The sequence below is a fragment of the Macrotis lagotis genome, chromosome 6 (genome assembly GCF_037893015.1).
Source record: "Macrotis lagotis isolate mMagLag1 chromosome 6, bilby.v1.9.chrom.fasta, whole genome shotgun sequence".
NCBI lineage: Eukaryota > Metazoa > Chordata > Mammalia > Peramelemorphia > Peramelidae > Macrotis > Macrotis lagotis.
The window spans coordinates 16770441-16791761 of NC_133663.1; the positions used below are offsets into that span (position 1 = coordinate 16770441).

The 21321-nt window shown below is 38.3% G+C and overlaps 1 protein-coding gene across 6 annotated transcripts in view; it reads left to right on the forward strand.

Annotated features, from left to right (window-relative positions):
- The window catches only part of LEKR1 (leucine, glutamate and lysine rich 1), a 175671-nt gene that overhangs the window by 25087 nt on the left and 129263 nt on the right, over window positions 1-21321 (forward strand). For all 6 annotated transcript variants that reach the window (XM_074190807.1, XM_074190806.1, XM_074190813.1 and 3 more), the window contains one exon: window positions 399-613. In XM_074190807.1, coding sequence (XP_074046908.1) covers window positions 399-613 — 215 coding nt within the window. The remainder of the gene's footprint in view (window positions 1-398; window positions 614-21321) is intronic.

Below are 21321 nucleotides of genomic sequence, written 5' to 3' on the forward strand. Positions count from 1 at the left end.
TTGCCTTGCAAAAAAACAAAACCCTAAAAAAATAAAAAAAAGAAGAAACTTGTGATAATATAGACTCAACTTTAACATATATATATGTATGTATTTTAAAATTCTACTACTACATTGTCATTTTTTTCTTCATGAAAAATATTTCTAGAATGGATCTTACAGACACAGTGGAAAATAACCTGAAGTTATTTTCATAGTTGAAAATTTTTCCATAGGTTTTAATATTGTGTCCATTTTTAAAATTTTGGACAGATGCAGAAAATGTCTATAATAATGATGACAATTCTAGGCTATATTGCTGTATGTTTTTATCCCATTCAATTAATGTTCCTTGTATCAAAATCTTGAATTAAATTTTTCTTTTCTGAATTTAACCAGCTTAAAATTTTATTTTCTAGATGCCACGGGATGAGACAGTCTGTAAATATTGTGGAGTCAGCTATCTGATCCTCCATGAATTTAAGCTTATGGAGGAGAAGATGAAAGCAATGGAGGCAGACATGAAATTTTATCAAGGAAGTGTTGACCGGGAGAAGTCACTTCAAGAAAAGCTACAGTCTCTTAACAAAGATTTTCAACAATACAAGGCTGATGGTGAAGTCCAAACAAAAAGGTTGGAACCTGTTATCAATTTTAATTTTTCATATAAGCAGAATCATTAAGCAATCAAAAACAAGTTTAGATAACAAATAGGCTTTGAATTCTTTGCTAGAATTATTCTATATCAGGTAGATTTTACAATGACATTTGAATTTGTTAATAAAACTACAAATTATAAATACATACCTGGATCATAATTATAATCTTGAATCCAGATATATTTTTACCACCCAGATAATTTGGAAGCAGTAGAGTACAAATAAATAAAATAAGTTTTTTAAAATACATGTCTTTCTTTTCTCATGTCATTATCTATTGCTGACACAATTTTTCTTGTCAAGACTGCCCTGACAAGATTGGATAATCTAAATAAGTGAAATTGCTGAAAATAATTTTAGAATATTAGGATTTTATGGGTAAGAATTGCATATCTTCAAAGTATTTGAGAATATTGAAACTGGTATAAAGTCAGATCAGATAGGGAATAAGTTGCTAAGGTGATAGATAGCCTCTTGCCCAGCATTCAGATCTCCCTGAAAGTATTTGGGGGAGGGCAGGTCAATGTGGGCATTAGATCTTCTTATTTAATTCCCAATATTCTCATTACAGAATTGGGTCTTACTGGTATATTTGTTTTTTAATACTGCCCTTTATGAATGAAAGTCATTAGCTTGTATTCTTAACTTTGGACTTAATAATTTAATTTTACCCAAATATTTATTTGTAAATGGAGAACTCTTCTTTTCCTTTTAAATCTTTTAATGATAGCAATAATAGTGTTTTACTGCATTATTTATTTCATTGGTGCCTCTTGACAGCACTGCAAGGTAATCTATGTACAGGCATATATATATATATATATATATATATATATATATGACATATGTGTGTGTATATATATATATACATTAGACATATATGTGTGAATATAAAAATATATTGACACATATATGTCCAATGGGCTCTTGGGAAGTAGCCAGATGTGGTAGTGAAGGGATGGGTTGGAGTTAGCAAGTCTGTCCCAGGTTTGACTCTCTATGTGAGTGACTTTGAACAAGTCCTTTAATTTCTCCATCTCACTTTCAGCCTATCAAATGGGCATGGCAACACAACTGCCTCGTTGGTTTGGTGCCAAGATCCTGGGGATGATGTCTTACAAGACTCCGCCAACCTGGAAGTCTGGGTCAATGGCAGCTGTCAGGAATATCCTATCTAATTCGAGTCCTTGGGGCTACTACTGTTAAGATACTGGATGGTGAACCCATCTCTGGCCTTCTACCAGTCTTGGGCCAACTGGGGATCGATTATTTAGGAAAGACTCTTAGAGAAACTCCCAGGAATTCTCTTGTTGAAGACAAGTCCAACAGGTCACTATGACCACCACTATTGGTGTTGGTGGTTTTAGAGTTATGGTATTTTCCAATTGGTATCTGACAAGTTCTATTTTATCATAGAAAACCACAGCTAAATATTTGATCTGCTTCCGAAAACCAAAGAATTAGTCTAGCAAAGATCCGGGATCAAAAATAAAGGGTTACTCAAGGGCCCAACGAAAAAGTCTTAAGGAATAGGTATGAGATGCCAGCTGCATGGGTGGCTCTTGGTGTTGCTGGCCTTTCTGAGCCTTCAGCCCTGGCCCCAGGTGCCAGTTACTTTCAGAGGTAAGCAAGATGAGACAATCACTGGAGGAAGTGAGCCCCTTTGGACCTAGAGAGACTTGAGAAACGGTAGGGAAGGAGGCAGATTCAGTGTGGTGAAGTGTCAAGATTTGCCAGTCTTGGAGGACCACCTTTGAAGATTACACTAGCTCTCTGCTGGCTCACCATGCTGAAGCTCCCTGAACCTCCGTTTCCTCTTTTGTAAAATCAGGATAATAAAACTGGTAAAACTGAACACATGGGGTTTGGAGGCTCAAATGAGATTGTCTATGTGAAAAGTCTTACAAATTGTAAATCTTAAATAGCAGTAATAGTTATCATTTCCCCAAATTCAGCTTCTCTTTGGGCCGATGAAGATAAGGAGGTGAGGGGAAGCATGAACTCAGGGTGAATGACCTCAGTTTGTTAAAGTGAAGTATTTGTTGGGCTTTTCAGTTGAGAAGTGGGAGCAGGAGAGTAATAGAAGATAGGAGGAGGAATGTGATAACTGTGATAGTGGATTAATTGTTGTTATTGTTTAGTCATTTCAGTTTTCAGACTGGCTCTTTGTGACTCCATTTGGGCTTTACTTGGAAAAGCTCTTTGGAGTGGTTTGACATTTCCTTCTCCAGCTCATTTTTTCTTTGTTACAGATGAGGAACTGAGGCAAACAGGGTGAAATTATTTGTCCAGGCTCACACAGCTAGTGTCTGACACTGGATTTGGGCCAAGTGCCCTGTCCACTCTATCCACTGCACTACCCAGTAGACTATGGTGTATTGATTAGGGATGTGAAAAGTGGGGGAACAGTTGAGATTTTGCACTGTAAATTTGTAGTGAATGCATTAGCATGGTCTTGTGTTTTTTTTTTCTCAATCTTCATACAGCAGCCCATGTGTAGGAACTGATAGTTGGTGGTAGAAGTAATTTAGGACTGAGGCTTGGCATGGCAGGGTGGACAGGAGGGACTTCTGGGAAATGAGGAAGATGAGAAGTGAGAAATTAGGGTGTTGGAGGGAGTGTCAATACATATACTCAAGTCCTCTAGCAGCAGGATAAATGTGGGGAAGAGAGGAAAACCAGAAGGTAGGTCCTGAATTCATAGAGGAAAGAAGCAAGAGGGACCAGGTGAGTGATATTATCAGAAATAGCTGCCACAATCCTGATTGGGGGGAGGTTTAATATGGATTGAATGAACCTCAAAGAAGAAGTTACTGAATGATGGTAGTAGAGGGAGAGCCTTGAAGGGGCATTTGGGGGAGGAGTACTCCAACGTCCCCACCACGACTGGTATATGTGTGAAAAATGAAAGCAGTGCCCAAAAAGGTAGACAGAGAAGCCCAGTCAGTGGGAAGGAAGCAAAGAAAAGAGGGATTGAGGAAAGAAATGGTGCCAGATAGAAGCAAGCATATGAAGCAGACCCAGTAGAAGGAGTGGGGTGACTTTAGGTACTGGGGGGATGGGAACAAGGGAGGAGTCATTAGAGGGCCAAGGAAGAAAGGGTTTTGAACAATGGTATCCAGGAGTTCAGAACCATTGGTTTGGGGAGAGTGAGTATCTTAATCATTAAGGTGTTATTAGTCAGTTTAGTTAACATTGACTCTAGAGGTTCAGCCTGGAGGTGAAGCAGCCCTGGGTCATATGTGGGGGGCAGTGTCTTCGACACACACACACACACACACAGAGAGAGAGAGAGAGAGAGAGAGAGAGAGAGAGAGAGAGAGAGAGAGAGAATTTATAATGGATCCTGATCCATTGACTGCCCTGGGAGGCCAGGAAGGTTTCAAACAACTGGCAAGCTGAGGTAGTAGGTGTCTGTGGCAGTATCTGAACCAACTAGAATCAGTGACACCCTGATGAGCCAGAACCCAGCTGTCTGGAACACTCAGTTAAGTGGAATTCTTTCCATTGGCTTTCATGGCTCACTATCTCAATTCATGACCTATAGTTATTCCTGAAAGGTATGCTGAGAAGAGAGCATGGGCCAACCACGTGAGGGAAGGCCTTGACAAGGACAACAGATGGATTGCCCAACCAAAGATCAGAATTTGTGGAAGGAATTATCACACAGAGGCAGTCACGAGTGCGTTGAAGTGTTGAAATGTACTCTACCTTGGGGAGAAAGAATAAAATCCAAACAAACACATATGGAATCAGAACATTTCAGATCTATATCCACATCCATCCATCATCCATCTCTCTCTTTCTCTCTCTCATCTATCCATTCATCCATCACCTATCTAGCTATGCATATATAGAGAAACCCACATACCCTACATACTTCTACTTATCAGCTCTTTCTCTAGAGGTGGATAGCATCTTCCTTCAAAGGTCCTCTGCTGGGGTTTCTTCAGAAAATGTCAAATCTTGTTCTGACATTCATTGTCCCTTCAATCAGAGATCTGCTGCTTAATTCTCCTGGCCCTTTGTGCTGAGGGAGCTTTGGTGTTTGGCGCATGATCCTGCGTCTCTGGACTGACCTCAGCCATCCAAGTCTTGAGACTACAGTTTCAGAGCTAGAAGGGAAAGACTTAATTATATTTACAGGAAAGTGCTAAAAGTCTGTAGAATGATCTTCAGGAACAGGGGCCTGAAAGAAAAGTGGTTTTTTGCTTGGCCCTAAGTTAACCGAACATTTTAATAAACATAGGACATTAGTGGCACAAACTTATTACTGAAGTTTTATTGTGCTTTGAATTCAATTGGAAATATTTAGTTCTTATAAAAGGCCCTTTTACAGTTGTAATTTTTATGTTGAAAATGATTTAGTGCTTTTTTCTGGTAGAAGTTTGCTAAAATCTTGGCTAATCAAAATATTAAGAGAGTGAACACTTTGTTAATGTCAGTTATTATTATTAGGATTAATAACTCAATTTTAGAAACTGTTCTCACCTTTGTTGTGCAAATCTTTTGAAATGTAACAGTCAGGGCAGCTAGGTGGCACAGTGAATCGAGCACTGACCCTGGAGTCAGGAGGACCTGAGTTCAAATCCAACCTCATACACTTAATAGTTACCTAGCTGTGTGGCCTTGGGCAAGTCATTTAACCCCATTGCCTAAAATAAAATAAAAAGAATTTTTTAAAAAAGAAATGTAATAGTCCATTTTCCTATCTGAACTCTTGAGTGGTGTGTGGTGTTGGCAGTGGGAGCCATTGTAGATAGAGCACTAGAGCTCAAGACAAGAAGACCTGACAAGTCACTGCCCCTCTCTCTGCCTCAGCTTATTCATCTGTCAAAGGGCAGTGATAATAGCAACCACTTCCAGGGGCTGTGGTGAGGATCTATGTAGAAAACTCTTCACAAAACCTAGAGAGACGCTCTTGTCTCTTGTCGAGGACTGGCCTTGAAGCAGGAAGACTCGGGTCAAGTCTTGTCTCTGATGGGACGTGTTTGACCTTGTAAGCCAAGTTCTCAATGCTTTAGACAGTTCTCCAAAGCCATATTTTACGTGGGACGCACTGATCCATTTATATTGGGAACTAGAATTGGCTACAGTAGGATTTTCACACATGTAAAAATAACAGGCTTATCCCACTCCCCTTCAGAATACTCTATGTTGACTCTCCTGCCACAGTGGGGAAAAGTGCTGGGCCTGGAAACAAAAGATCCATGTTCTGGCTCCCACACTGAAATCACTCAATTTCTATTCAACTCGAAATCCATTCATGCCCTAAATATTAAGGTGCTTGGCTCAGCCTTGGGAATAGAAAGACAAAGAAAGGAAGCCTCTACCTTCAAGGAACTCAAATCAAAACTGGTGCTTCCCTGGAGAATTGTTGACAAAGCAAATTTGTCAAGATTTCCTTATCTGTCAAATGGGAGTGATAGTCATGTCTAATCTAAAGCACTGAATGTAGGCTGTTATTATCTTTATTAATGAAGGAGTTCATTTTGGATATGAATGATTATTGTGTAGTATTGCAGCTAGAGGAGTTCGAAGATACTGGCAGGGACTTAGAAATCTACTAACTTCCCCATTTTACAGTTGAGGAAACTAAGGCTCAGAAACATTAAGTAATTTTTCCATAGTTACATCATTAAAAAATTTTTTTTGATTATTTAAGGCAGTGGGGTTAAGTGACTTGCCCAAGGTCACACAGCTAGGCAATTATTAACTGTCTGATACTGGATTTGAATTCAGGTCCTCCTGTCTCCAAGGCCAGTGGGCCATGGAGCTGCCCCAGTTACACAATTAATAGGATCAGAGGTGGAATTTCAAAATCCAGTTATTCCATGCTATCCTCCAGTTAAGCTGTGTCTCAGAAATTTAGCTATGTAACAAGTGCAGTTGTCTCAAAGCCCAACCCATCTTTTGTATTTGGCATGGGGAGGGTGGGAAGGAGATAAACACAAAATAAGCAAATTGCAGCCAGCCTGTAGCCTGAGACCAGTATGGGGGCTATGGAAGCCTGTCAGGAAGTCTGGAATGTTGTCTGCATTGGAAGAAATTGGCTTAATATGCCCACCAGAGGGATTGAAGCTTCTGGGAATCTAAAGAAATAAGGCAGAGTACAGTCCAACAGGTGGTCCCATTTGGAACTGGGATGGGAATCAGCTTCTCCTTTTCATTCTGGTCCCTAAGAAGGCAAGATATGAAGGAGAAAATTAATATACCACCTATAGGAAATGCTTTAGTGAAGATGCTGTGAATTAACATGAAAACCATGAGTGCCCATGAAACGGATGGATGATATGAAGGCCTTAAAGATGGACCCCACAGAATTAGGAACAGTTAGAGCCTTAGCTCCAAATTCTACAACCCATTGCATGCAGATCAAGGGGAAGCTATCATAACTAGAAATTTGTTTCCTAAGCCCAGATGGGAGGAAATGAGTGGAAACTGAGAAGTTCCTTATGTCTAAGGAGGTAAAGGGCAGCTAGGTTCCTTAGAGGATCATCGGACCAGGAGTCAGGACGACTCATCCTCATCTTCATGAATACAAATCTGCCTTAGACACTTTCTTGCTGTGTGACCCTGGACAAGTCACTTAACCCTGTTTGCCTCAGTTTCCTCATCTGTAAAATGAGCCAGAGAAGGAAATGGTAAACCACGTTTAGTATCATTGTCAAGAAAATTTCAAAATGCGGTCATGAATAGTTGGACATGACTGAAAAATGACTAACAATTAGAAGGAAAAATCTGAAAAAGCTGAAGGTAATAAAATCTGCATTTGACACAAACTCCAGAAAGGTTACAGAATATAGAACTGGGGATCAAAGGCAATACCAGTGGTTCAAATGATTTCAAAAAGGAAATGGGCACACTTTAAATGGATTTGTGAAAAACCCTTTTGACTTTAATGGCATTAAAAGCTGGTGGTTGCTATACCCATCATAAATGAATTATTTCACAATACTGGACTTATACTTATATACAATACTTAAGACTTATATATAACAGTATATTCTGAGATCATTGCATACAAAGGACCATAAGGGGAAAGATAAAGATATTTTAGACCCTAATATACCTAAAGAGAGACATCAAATACTACCATGGCAGAAGCAGCTTGAGATAGCTATGGGGAAAATATGGGAATATTTCATCAGTGTCCAGCTAGTAAGCATAGTCAGAAACTTGAATCCTATTGCCTGACTAAAGGCAGCCAAAAAAGAAACACCTTGTGTGGAATTAGAAAAACAAAGATCAGAAATTCTTAAATATCCTTAATCAAAAGATGAAAAGTAAAGGCCAAAATGGTAAGGTGACCCCAGGAATTATAGCTGCACAAACGAAATAAATTCAACATGAACCAAACAGTGTAATTTGAGGTTTGAGAAACAAAGAAACTAGAGGAGAGAGAACTTTCAAAGAAAGAGGATATGGAAAATTTCTGATCATTTAAATGCTTGGAATAAATCCAACACAATAAAAATATGCTAGAACAAATAGTAAAGCTTATACAACATTAATACATAAATGACAGAACAGTTAAGCAAAGGGAAGTGACTAAAGAGCAAGCTTCTCTGTGAAACTGGAAAGTTATGGGTCTGAATAAGTTCCATAATACTAGTTCAGATGTGACACAGTGGCACATGAATTATCAGGAGAAAATCTTACTAGCTTCCTCTTTGCTGCAAACTTGACTATATATATTTTTTTATTTTTTGCAAAGCAGTGGGGTTATGTGACTTGCCCAATATCACATAGCCAGGTAATTATTAAGTGTCTGAGGCTGACTTTGAACTCAGGTCCTCCTGACTCCAGGGCTGGTACTCTATCCTCTGCGCCACCTAACTGCCCCCTGATGCGATACTTTAACAAGATATCTCATATTTGTTACTAGAAAAGAATAATGCCAATCTCTTCAAACTCAGGATAATGATGTTTTTATATACTTTATATGAAGCATTCATAGTTTGTATTGCTCAAAAAAAAATCTATAACCCAAGAAGCCAGTATTTTGGCTGAGGAGTGAAAAGGATGTGCTAAAAATGCCCGGAGGTGTAACAATATTATTGATTTGCTTATTGTTGAACAAATAATCTAGAAATGATAGAATATTTATACTAGTTTAATAGACTATTGCAAAGCCATTGATCCAATTCCACACTAATAGCTTAGCTACAAATATAGAAAATGATTCCTTCTAAGACTGGTGGAAATGATTTGACATCCATAAGGAAAGTTTTCTTCTCTTTAAAACACAACACCAACACAATAATTTTAAGAATGTATTCTATTCTTTAAATAAAGAATTTGAAGAGTAATATAAAATATAACATCATCTAAGAAGATAGTCTAGGCCTGCTCTTGTTCTCACTCCTTAAATCTGCTAGCATTCATTACTCCTAAGAGAAGTTAGAATTTTTCAAGTCATAGACACATGCAAAAAATGGGATCCTAATCACTTAATGTTGATGGTGACAGCAAGTTGTTTGACTCCATTGAAAAGCACATTAAATAAATCAAAATCTTTGGGATTGATAAATATAAAAATCTTATTATATGCTAAGGAAGAATTGATGATGAATGCTTTGAAATTATACCTAGAATTTAAATCAAATGAATGAATGAATGTAATAGGTTTTCTCTGGCAAAACAAATTGAACATCAGGCTGTCAAGGAAAAATCTAAATTTGTATATGATAAGGGACTAACAGGCATCCTAAAGCTTAATGGGAGAAAGAAAGCAATAAATACCTACAACAAAATTGGTCTTAAAATATACCTTTGGCATGGTAAAATGGACAGTGATGGGTCTCAAGAGAGTCAAAAGACCCCTGTAGTTATTAGTGAAACAATTCATCTCCCCAAGGCATCAGTACTTCTCAGGGCACTTTATAATTAGCTTAAAACATACAGAAATACTTTTGGAACAAGTAGCACTCACTTCTCCAAACAGTAGTAAAGGCTGACAACAGGGATCAACAGGCCTGGAGTCAGAAAGATCTGTGTTCAAATGTGGCCTCAGACTCTTCCTAGCTGTGTGATCCTGGGCAAGTCACTTCATCCCGTTGACCTCAGTGTTCTCATTTGTAAAATGAACTGAAGAAGGAAATAGCAAAGCACTCTAGTGTTTGCCATGGAAATACCAAGTGGGGTCACATAGGAAAACATCTGAACAACAACAGCAACAACATCCCTGGATGGAATTTATGCTATTGCTGCCGTCCAAGAACAGGCTCCAAAGGCCGTCTCCATGATCTCAGACAAATGACCCAGTCGTGTGGATTCCTTCAGAGAAGCTGGGCTACCTTGATGTTCCTGCTTCAGGACCAGGTCCTAGCTACTAAAAGTTAAAGAAGAGTTATCCTTAGGGATTATACAGTGAAATAGTGGGTGCTCTGCAACAAACCATGGCAGACGCCGGATACCTAGAAATATATAATGAGGTACATGGACTTACCAATAGAAGCTCGCTCTCCCTTACAAACTAACAGATGACAAATTCTCGTGCTACAAATGAAAACCACCAAATAGCTTAGGGATTTGAACTAAAATAAATCTATAGAGGAACTGCCAACAGTTATTTCCAACCAGCAGCACACTCAAGAAGACTTGACCCTCACTCCTGGGCAGGACCCTCAGTGGCCTCAGATCCTCAGAAGTTCTCATTTCTGACTGCACCATCTTCTCATCCACTCTGGTTAGACCCCAGCCCTGGGCACCTTCTCTTGCCTACCGCCCTCCCCAATCTCCTTTCACCTTTCTTTTCTGTGTTGTTCTCCCCCATTAGACTGTAGGCTCCTTGGGGGTAAGGACTTCTTAACTTCTTTGTATTTGGCGTGCCTGCTATGTTTATTGTATTATGTTGTGTTGTAATTACCTGGGCATAACATTGATTCACAAAGAATCTTAAAAACAACTTTTAAAAATGGTTATCACAGGGCAGCTAGGTGGCACAGGATAGAGCACCAAACCCTGGAGTCAAGAGGACCTGAGTTCAAAGCCGGCTTCAGACACTTAATTATTTACCTGTGTGACCGTGGGCAAGTCACTTAACCCCATTGCCTTAAATTAAAAAAAAAAAAAAAACAACAGAAAACCTTGCAAAAAAAAATGGTCATCACCATGCTTAATACTAGTAACATTAAAACTTCATCCATGACATGAAAAGCTTGTGAAATACAGAAATCTAGAGAAAGAATCTAGAATCTTGGAAACAAGACAAGATCCTGTTTGCTCCTGCAATCAGTCTGAAGATGCTTTCAGAGTTTCTACAGAGGATGAGTTTAGGCCCCCCATACTCTCATCCAATTACAAAAGCAGAAAGTTTGTCCACCTCTAAAATAGTTTGTAAACCATTATAATGTCAGCCAGGTGGCCCAGTGGAGGGAGCATACTCCTTGAATGACCCTGGCCAAGTCACTTCATGTCCATTTGCCTTTGTTTCCTCATCTATAAAATAGAAATAAAAATAGCCCCTCCAGCCTAGGGCTGTTGTGAGGGTCAAATGAGGTAATATTTGAAAAGGCCTTAGCACAATGTCTGGCCCATAGGAAGCACTACAGAAATCTTAGCTATGATTAAAGAGATCATTAGTATGATAGTGCCTTGTTCTCATATCTGACTATGTGGACTACATGAAAAAAAGACTAGAAGAACAAGATAATAAGTGTAACACCCAAATTGGTTTTTTTGTTTGTTTGTTTAGGATTTTGCAAGGCAAGTGGGGTTAAGTGGCTTGCCCAAGGCCACATAGCTAGGTAATTATTAAGTGTCTGAGTCCGCATTTGAACCCAGGTACTCCTGACTTCAGGGCTGGTGCTTTATCCACTGCGCCACCTAGCCACCCCCCAAATTGTTCTTTAACTTCTAAATGTATAGTTGGAGGACTATTTTAAAAATCCCTAATTTTTAAAAAAAAATTAAAAACATTTATATTCTTTTCCTCCCATTAGTGGAAAAAGAAAAAAAAAGATACAAACAAAACAAACTTGCCTTGTTGGTCATGTACAAAGATCTATGTCTCTTCTTACATAAACTGATACAAAATGAAGTGAGCAGAACCAGGAGTACATTGTACAAAATAACAGCAAGATTGTATGATGAACAATTGGGAATGACTTTGCTGTTCTCAGTAATACAATGGTCTAAGACAATCTCAAAGGACTTATGATCAAACCTGCTATTTGCCCACAAAGATAGAATTGAAGTTGTCTGAATACAAACTGAAGCATATTGTTTTTCACTTTTCTTTTTTTTTTGTTCTAGTGTTCTTGCAAAAAATGACTAATGTGGAAATATTTTTACGTGATGTCAACGTGTATAATTTATAAAAGATTGTTTGTCTTGCCCAAGAGGGTGGAAAGGTGGGAGGGAGGGAATAATGAAATTTGAAATTCAAAACTTTAAAAAAATGAATGTTAAAGGTTATTTTTACATGTAACTGAAGGATAATATATTTTTTAAAATGTATTTCTCTTTCTATGTCTTGAGTCTTCTCTTCCAACCACACTTTCCTTTTTTTTATAGTTCTTTAATTTTCCAGACAGTTATCTTTATAACAAGTAAAAAAGAAAGATTTTTAAAAAGCTGTTCATTAAAACCCACATTTCTACTATCTCTGACTGTAAATAAATATATGATATGCATTGCCCCTTTTCTGCAAAGAAAGGAAGAGACTTGTTTTTTCACTTTTTCTTGGTAATTGTTATAATTACAGTGTTCAGTCCCCATTGTTTTTTCTTCTTTTTATCTACTTTATTGTGGTCATTGGGAATATTTCTTTCCACTTCTGCATATTTCACTTAGTATAAGACTCCCCATATATCCTTAAATTCTTCATATTTGTCATTTCTTAGTGAAATAATATTCTATTAATTTGTGCAGCCCAGTTTGTTTATCTTTACCTCAGTTGTTAAATAGCTACTTTTGCTCCTTTTTGCTCCTACAAAAATTACTTTTCTGAATATTTTGGTGTATAGAAAAGTTTTCCTTCTGGAATTATTTTGGAATAAATGTAGGATTGACAGATCAAGTACTTGGAGCGTGGTAATCATTTACTTGATATATATAACCCCATACTTTCATAGAATAGTTGGAATAATTCCAAATGCCACTCAATATTTTTGGTAAGAATTAGTCATAAGCTAAATCTCATTGCGATGCTGAAGCTGACTCCTAGAAGATTCACCAAGTCCAGTGGACTCTGCCTCAATAACTCATCTTTTGTCTCCCCTTCTCGCCAATCCCCCCCTGCCTTTATTCTAACTCGGTCCTTACCGCCTCACTTGGACTATTGCAAGAGCTTCCTAGTTGGGTTTCTTCAAGCTAGATGGGAGCTAGATGGCGTAGTGGATAGAGCCACAGAACTGAGAGTAGGGCTTCTTAAGATCACCTTGCTTAAAAAATAGTTGGATAACTATTTCATTATTTTTGTTTCTTTTGTAATTCTAAGAATTTTATTTTATGCAGTGAAAAACATTCTGAGTAGAGATCCTGGGTTTCACCAGGAGGGGATCCTTGAGTTCACATCCTACCTAGGGCATCGTTACTTGTAATAACTGGCACAGTCTGATTAGAGCATGAGACAAAAAGTCATTTTTTCCAAAGCTGCAGATTAGCTATGTTCATTGTCCAGTGAATTCTGATCAAATCTGCCAGTGAAAGGGGAGAGGTTTGGTTGTATTCTGGTAAAAAATGCTCTAGTCCCTTGCTGGCAGTTCTGTGACCACTACTGTTACCACACCTTTACTGTCCCCTCTGGAAAATATTCAAATGTTTCTAGTAGGCTCTGCCATCCCCTCTGGAAGGTCTCCAGACCTTTCAGTTTCAAAAAAGCCCTTTCTAGTAGACAATCATGCCCTCTGGAAGATCTTCAGACCTGTCTGGTAGGCACTGACATCCCCTCTGGAAGATCTCCAAACCTTTCCAGTAGGCACTGCCTCCACTGCTGGCAGGTCTCCAGACCTTTCAAATTCATAAGGGAAAGGAGATACAAAGGAGAGGCAAAGGGAGTCAGAGACTTCCAGGAGGAGTCCACCTAACTTAATTTATGCTCCATATGGGCAGTGACAGACAGATTATCACACTGGGATAGAGAAGGGATCCCTTCTACTCCTCATTGGAGTTATAGGTTGTCTCACTGGGAGCATTGAAGCTGAGATATTCCAGTCAGGAGTGCATTGAAAAGGTTTCCTCGGGCTCCATATCCAAATTAGGTAACTCTCTAGAATAAGTAATCCTCATGACTGGAGGTTGGCTCCCCAGAACACTCATGTGGTCCAGGTACAACCCACATTACACAGGGATTTCTTGCTTGTAAATACAGAATAAATTTTGTGTAAACTATCAGAATCTTTGTTAACCAGAAGAATACTATGTTGTGACAACTCCTTACACAACAGTAAAACATTCTTATGGGTCAAGACAAGTAGACAGTTAAGATCATTTCAGTTAGGGCAGAACACATTTTACTGAGAGGCGCCTCAGGTCTCTGACTGGGTTGTCCTTTCCACTCGTCTCTGCCTCAGACAATTATTGCTCTTCTTCCAGAACCAACCATTCCAATTCATGGTACCTTTCTGTGGTCAAGGAGAGCTCTTAATGCTCTTGTAGCTCACCCTTGCCCCCATAAAGCCTTGCATAGTATGGGACACAGACTAGGTGCTCAGGAAATTTGGTGTTTAATTGAAAAAAATATAAAGTAATTTTTTTAAAAGAATTGACCATTTTTATTCTACTTCTCATTCAAATATTATCAACTGTGCATGTGTGGATTATGGACGTAAAAGATTTTTCATGTCAGGTCAGGAAGCAATAGATGTTGGGTATCTTTGATTGCATCCTCTATTTTCAATTACTAACAAATAGAACTGATATCATTGTTATTAGCTTGGAGTGTGTCCCCAGGACATCTGTTTCTCTTTGATAGTTATACTTATTGGTAACTATAACATATATTTGTTGTTTCTCAGTTACTTGGACAAGGCCAGGAATAGAGTCTTCTGATTTCCCTGTAGTTGGAATGACTCCTGCCAGTGTGGGTTGGCATCTTCCTTTTTCCTTAGAGCTTTGGAGTTACCTGGAGTTACCTGAAGGACTGAGAGGCCACATGATTTACCATGGGTGGGCAGCTGGTTTGCATAGGGGAAGGACTCAGACCCAGGTCTTTCTAGCTTTGTGGCAAGTCTTTCATGATTTCAAAGAAATAAGAAGATAAGCATACTGGGAAATGTTCTATGAAATATTATAACATAACTTAGACAGACATGGACTATATATCATAATTTTATTAATAAGTATGAATTTTTATATTTGATTTTATGTTAGCCATTGATTATTTTTAGTTGTATTTTGTCCTTGCCTGCCATGGAAAGGGTTGTGACACCTGATGCCAGCAACATGCCAGCCAGTTGGGCCCTTCTGAGATTCCTGTGTGTGAATTTCTGCTGGCAAGGATTACCAGGGAAGCAATTACAGAAAAAAATGTGGAGGAGAAAATTATGATGGGAAATAATGGTTAATTTATTGTCTTAACTGGGGGAGGAAGGAGAATTTAAAAGTAAATAGGAAAACTGTATTAGCAGTTAGTTAATGGATCTTCAGTGAGGCAAAAATAATATTTTTTTCTTATGGTTAATTATAAATGTTTTATGTGTCATCAGTAATTTTGTAGATGAGGTTTTTTCCAATGTTAATAAGTGGCCTTGGAAAGTGTATTTTCTCTTCAGTGGCCATAGACAGGAGATAGGAGAGAGAAATGTAGAAAATGCATGCTTCATTTTTGTCATAGCTGAATGGGCCCAGTATCACTAAAATAACACAGGTGGGTTTTTCCCTTGTGAAATGCACAACAATACAACAGAAACAGAAGCAAGTACTAAATACAAGTGTTCTGCAATATTTTATAGCTATTTATAAAGGGTTTAAGTTTCTACATGATTAAGAAGTTAATATGGCTGTTACATTTTTATACTGATGAAAGTAAATCAAATCCCAGGCTTGGGCTTGTCTCCTTTTTCTTATGGAGAATATGATGAAAAGTAGAATATGATTATTATTTTTCTAAATTTATTGAAGGAAAATGTAAAAATTAGACATAAAACTGCCTTCTTTTAGTTGGGTGGGGGAGGAGAATGTGGAAAGAAGGAAACAGAGACAAAGAGATGATTGCTTCTTACATGAAAATGATATATAATTTATTCAAATAAATCTCTCCTAAAAAGCATCATGTTTCCTATGCTCTCTGTATAATGATGTTGATGATGTTTGGCCTTCCTTGGTTCAAAAAAGACCATGACCTCAGGGAGGTGATGCCATGACATGCACATGCTGTGCTAAGTCACCAGCCTTACTTTATCCTCCAGAGCCATCTGAGTCCAGTGGCCAGTTAGGAATCGGGATGACTGGAGATGGCCCTGTGAGGCAAACCGGTTTAAGTGATTTGCCCATGTTTACACAGCCAGTAAGAGTCTGAGGTCAGACTTGAACTCAGGTTTTTCTGACTTCAAGGATGGCATTCTATCCACTGTAGCACGTAACTGTCTCCTCTATGCATATAAAGGCTTCTTTAATTTGTTGGACTAAATTAAACCTTTTCCAAAACAGACTCCAATTATTCCAAATTTTTGTCACTTTATTATACATAAAGGCATGTTAAGCAGATTGATATTATACACAAGGTTACAAAGGGACAATTTAATCACCTTTATCCATTTTATATGTGTATATATGTATTTATGTAACTGCTACTCTAAAACATTCATTTGGGTTTTTTAGAACAGATTTCCTCATAATCTCTATTAGCTAAGTTTGAATTACTACATCTATCTGGAAAAATGCAAAACAAAACTTTACCCCTGTTGCTTTAACATTTGTATGCTTTGTTCCAACTGACCTTTCCTTCTAGTCATTACAAATTAGTGAATATTTATTAGTTTCTACATTTTTATTTAAACTAAATCATGCTTGGATGGAAAGCAGAAAATAATTTGTTGGAACAATTGAGATTTCCCTATTTAGAACACTTTGTCAACCGTGGGCATCAGCATAGTCTTTCTGTTACCCTTCTAGTATACTTTGGAACCCTTAGCTTGAATTTTTCTTCCCCTTTGGTATTTGTTGTTGTTATTATTTATTATTATTGTTATTATCATTATATATACACACACCATCATATTTCCATAGACACACTGCTCAGATGGATGAGGCGTTCATACTGTGACGTCATCTTTTCATGTTGTGGTGAACAGGCATTATTCATCCTCTTGGTTTTTCCAGTGTGGATAGTTAACTGCTGAACCTTTTTAAGTAATTCTGGATCTTACTTAAGAAGTGCCAAGATTCTGAGGCGGGAAGCATTCATCATGATGTTCTCCTCAAACAGGAATATCTTGAGGGGTCTACCAGCTGCAGGAATTTCCTCTCATACTCTGTACTGAAATATTTCCATGGCAATGCAGAAAAGCTACAGCAAATACCTGCCAGCCCAGCTCTCTTCTTCTTCCTCCTTTCTTGACTCCCTGCCCTTTACTCTTTGATCCAGTGACACAAGCAAGAGGCCCCATCTCCTAACTATGAGCATCTTCTTTGATTGCCCCCCATGCTTCAAATGCATTCCCTCCTTAATTCCATCTGTTGACTTCCTTAACTTCCTTTCACTCTAATATGAAATCCCTCCTCCTACTGGAAGCTTTCTCAATCCTTCTTCCCCCCTCTTCCTGATTTCCTTTTTATCCTGTAGATAGCTTGTTTTGTGAACGGCATTAGATTGTGAGCTTTTTGAGGGAAGGGACTTTCTTTGACCCTTATCTGTATCCTCACACTTAATGCACAGTGCCTGCCTGGTATATAATAGATGCTTGATAATTATTTATTAATTGAGTAAGTGAGAGTGTCAAGAGGACTTTCTATCATTTATCTATTCATCTATCTATCATCTTATCTATCAATCTGTCTATTATCTATCTAGCTATCCATCTATCTAACATCTAAATATTCATCCTTCCGTTTATCTGTCTATCCATCCATCCATCTATCTATCCATCATCTATCACCTATCATCCATCTGTCATTATCTATCTATCTAGCATCTATCTATATATCATTTATCTATCATTATCATCTATCATCTATCAGTCATATATTTCTATTATCTATAGCTCTTCATTTCTTTCTTTTACATCTATCCCTTAGAAAGACTCAATAAAGTACTTAGAAAAAGATTCTCCAGCAAAAAAAGAAGAGAAAAGGGATTCTAATTTTCACTTTAGGTAATGACATTTTCATATCATAATGGCATTATGAGCAGGCATGAACTCCAGGGCAGCTATATGATTTGAGCTAGAAAGGATGCCAGTGAAAGTTGGCAGTTGATCAAATAGGGACTTTAGATTATCATTTTGTGTTGTTAATATGGGACTTCAATTTTATGTAAATTGAATTAAAACTTTTAGGTAAGAAACATTTAATTAAACTTGATTTAGTCACTTTGTGGAATATAAACTAATTTGGACATGGCTTTTGAAGATTTAAAAATTACTATCTTACAATACTCAGTTTCCCATATTTATGAGGTGTCCCAAAATTCTAAGTGATATTTTAAGCTATTAAAGTGCAAAACTGTACTAAGACTTTTGGGACATGTTTTATATCAGATTGGTCTTGTCAGGAGTGGTTCTTTTTGAATTTGTATATATTATTGAATTAAAATTAAAATATATCAAATGGTTTTATCAGGAAGTTATATTAAAGCAAACATTCTTCAGTGTATTTGCAAGATTGAGCAACTAGTTGGCCCTGTGGATAGAGCCTGGGGCCTGGAGTCAGGAAGACTCATCTTTCTGACTCAAATCTGACTTCAGACACTTCATAACCATGTGACCCTGGGCAATTCACTTAACTATGTTTGCCTTACTTTCCTCATCTGTCAAATGAGTTGGAGAAGGAAGTGGTAAACTACTTCACTATCTTTGCCAAGAAAATCCCAAATGGAGTCACAAAGAGTTGGACTTAACTGAAATGACTGAACAATAACAGAGAGTCAGATATTTTGAAACAAAATAAACAAAAGTGTTTTTAAATATAATTACTTTTTCAGTCCCGCCCCCAACACACACACACACACACGCGCGCGCACGTGCACACACACACGTGTGCGCGCACACACACACGCACACATACATACACACACAATGAAAGAACTTCAATATGACCATCCACTGCATCCCAAGCCATCCCCAGTTATCCTGACTTTTGTCATGCCACTAGACTTTGATGACTCAGGAAGAGAGAGAGTGAGGGATTTTGTACCACTCTGCCTCACTTAAACTCAATTGATGCACAAGTCAAGATGCCACCTGTGATGTCATTGGTCCTCTTTGAGAAGGAAGAATGAATTGTAACAGCCTATGACACTTACAGTTCTTTGGCATCCTGCTTGTCCTCCTGTGGGTGTTCTCCACCAATGTCTTTTTCTAAATTGTGATGTTTCTGGAGAATGACTCAAGTTTGCCTTAGAACTTTTGGCTGCCATATTGTAGTGGTGACGTACATGGAGCTTGCAGTCCCTAAAACCTCTCATCCTTTTGAGACAAGCTGCTGTTCAACCATCTTCTGTATTGTTCCAAGGAGTTGATTTTTAAAACCAAGAACGACTTGCTATTCCTCCTTATTGAATTTTATCTCATTATTCTCAGTCTAGTGTTCTAGCCTGTCAAGATTGTTCAAGACCTTGACTTTGTCTTCCAGTTTATTAGCTATTACTCCCATCTTTGTGGCTTTTGCCAATTTGATAAGCATACCATCTGTGCCTTATCCAAATCCTCTAAAGGAAAGTTAAGACATACAGCATGTTTCAGAATACTTCATTCTTGGAGACCTTGTCCCAAATTGACATCAAAGTATGAATGAGACTCCTTCCTGAATCTTACTTCAAATAATTGTACTATCTTCTAGCATATGTCACGGTATCTTTTCTACAAGAATAGCTTGAGATTTTTTTTAAGATAAACTCTATCTACATGATTTCCTTGATCTATTTGTTTAGTATTTGGGCCAAATAAGAAAATCAAGCCAGTCTAGCATAAAACTCTTTGTGATCCCATTCCTCACTCCTGAATCATATGGTTCTAGGATTTTGCCAATAATTAAAGTTCAGGTTACTGTGAGCTTACAGATTCTCTTCCCTTTGTTGAAAATTGGAACCTTTGCCCACCATTCTTTCAGTAACTCTCCTATTCTCTGCAGTTTTTCAAATATAATTGGACTGAGCCAATTCATTCAGTACCTGAGTCAAAAAGTCAAGTCCATAAATATCTATTAAATACCTAAATCTTTAGCCCAGACAGAGGGCTAAGATCAGAGACCCAGAAAAGGACATAAATAGACCCTTTTAGGAGCTTACAGTCTAATGGAGGAAATAACAAGAAATAACTCTATATGAATGATCTGTCTCCAGAATAAAGGAGAGATCATCAGAGGGAAGGCCCTCACATTGAAAGATATAATGAGGGGTGGCTAGGTGGCGCATTGGATAGAGCACCGGTCCTGGAATCAGGAGTACCTGAGTTCAAATCCAGCCTCATACACTTAATAATTACCTAGCTGTGTGGCCTTGGGCAAGCCACTTAACCCCATTGCCTTGCCAAAAAAAAGAAAGATAATGAGTGACCTCTTACAGGTGGAATTGGAGTTGGCATCTGAAGAAAAATGTGAGGCAGAGATGAAGAGAGAGAGAATTCCAGGCATGGGAGATGCCAGTAAAGAGGTACAGCTGGGAGATGGAGTGTTATATGAGACCAGGACTGCTGGGCTGTAGCAAAGTATAAGATGGGAAAGATAGGAGACTGGCTTGTCGAGGACTTCAAAAGCCATATCAGATTTTATATTGGATCCTGGAGGTAAAAGTTACTGAGTTGGGCTGATATGGCCAGATTGGTTCTTTAGCAAGATCAGTGTGGTATCTGAGTTGAGGATAGATTGGTGTGAGGAGAGATTTGAGGCAGAGAGATTAGCCTATTGTAGCACACTGAGAATGAAGCAGTGAGGGTCTGGACCAGAGTGGTGACTGTGTCAGAGAAGAGAAGGGGTCATAGAGGAGGTTGGAGATGTGGGATGATTGGGAATGAGGAGATGAGGATGACACCTAGGATGTGAGCCTAGGTGACTGGGAGGATTATAGTAATAGGGAAGGTAGGAAGAAGGGAGACTTGTAGGGAAAGATAATGAGTTCATTTTGGGACAGGTTGAGTTTAAAATGTCTGTGGGATATAGGTGATTAGAGATGAGACCAGAGGTCAAGAGAGATGTTAAGCTTGGATAAAAAAAAAATCCAAGAATCATTTTCATAGAGATGTTAATGTACGTGATCCATGGGTACTCATGAGATTGCCTAGCTAAACAGAATAGAGAAAGAAGGGGATTGGACAAAGGTAGGCTCTGTCAAGATTAGAAGGCATACCCTAGATGAAGATCTAGCAAAAGAGAGGTAGGAGGAGTAATGAGAGATCAGTGGCATGAAAACAGAAAGAGCATCAAGGAGAAGAGGACAGTAGTTTCAGAGACTACACAAGAGGTCAAGAAATTGAGGAAAGACTAGTTAATCTGGTGATTCAGAGATTATTGGGAACTTTGGCAAGAGCAGTTTCATTGAATGATGCTGCCAGAAACCAAACTACAGAGAGTTTAGGAGTCA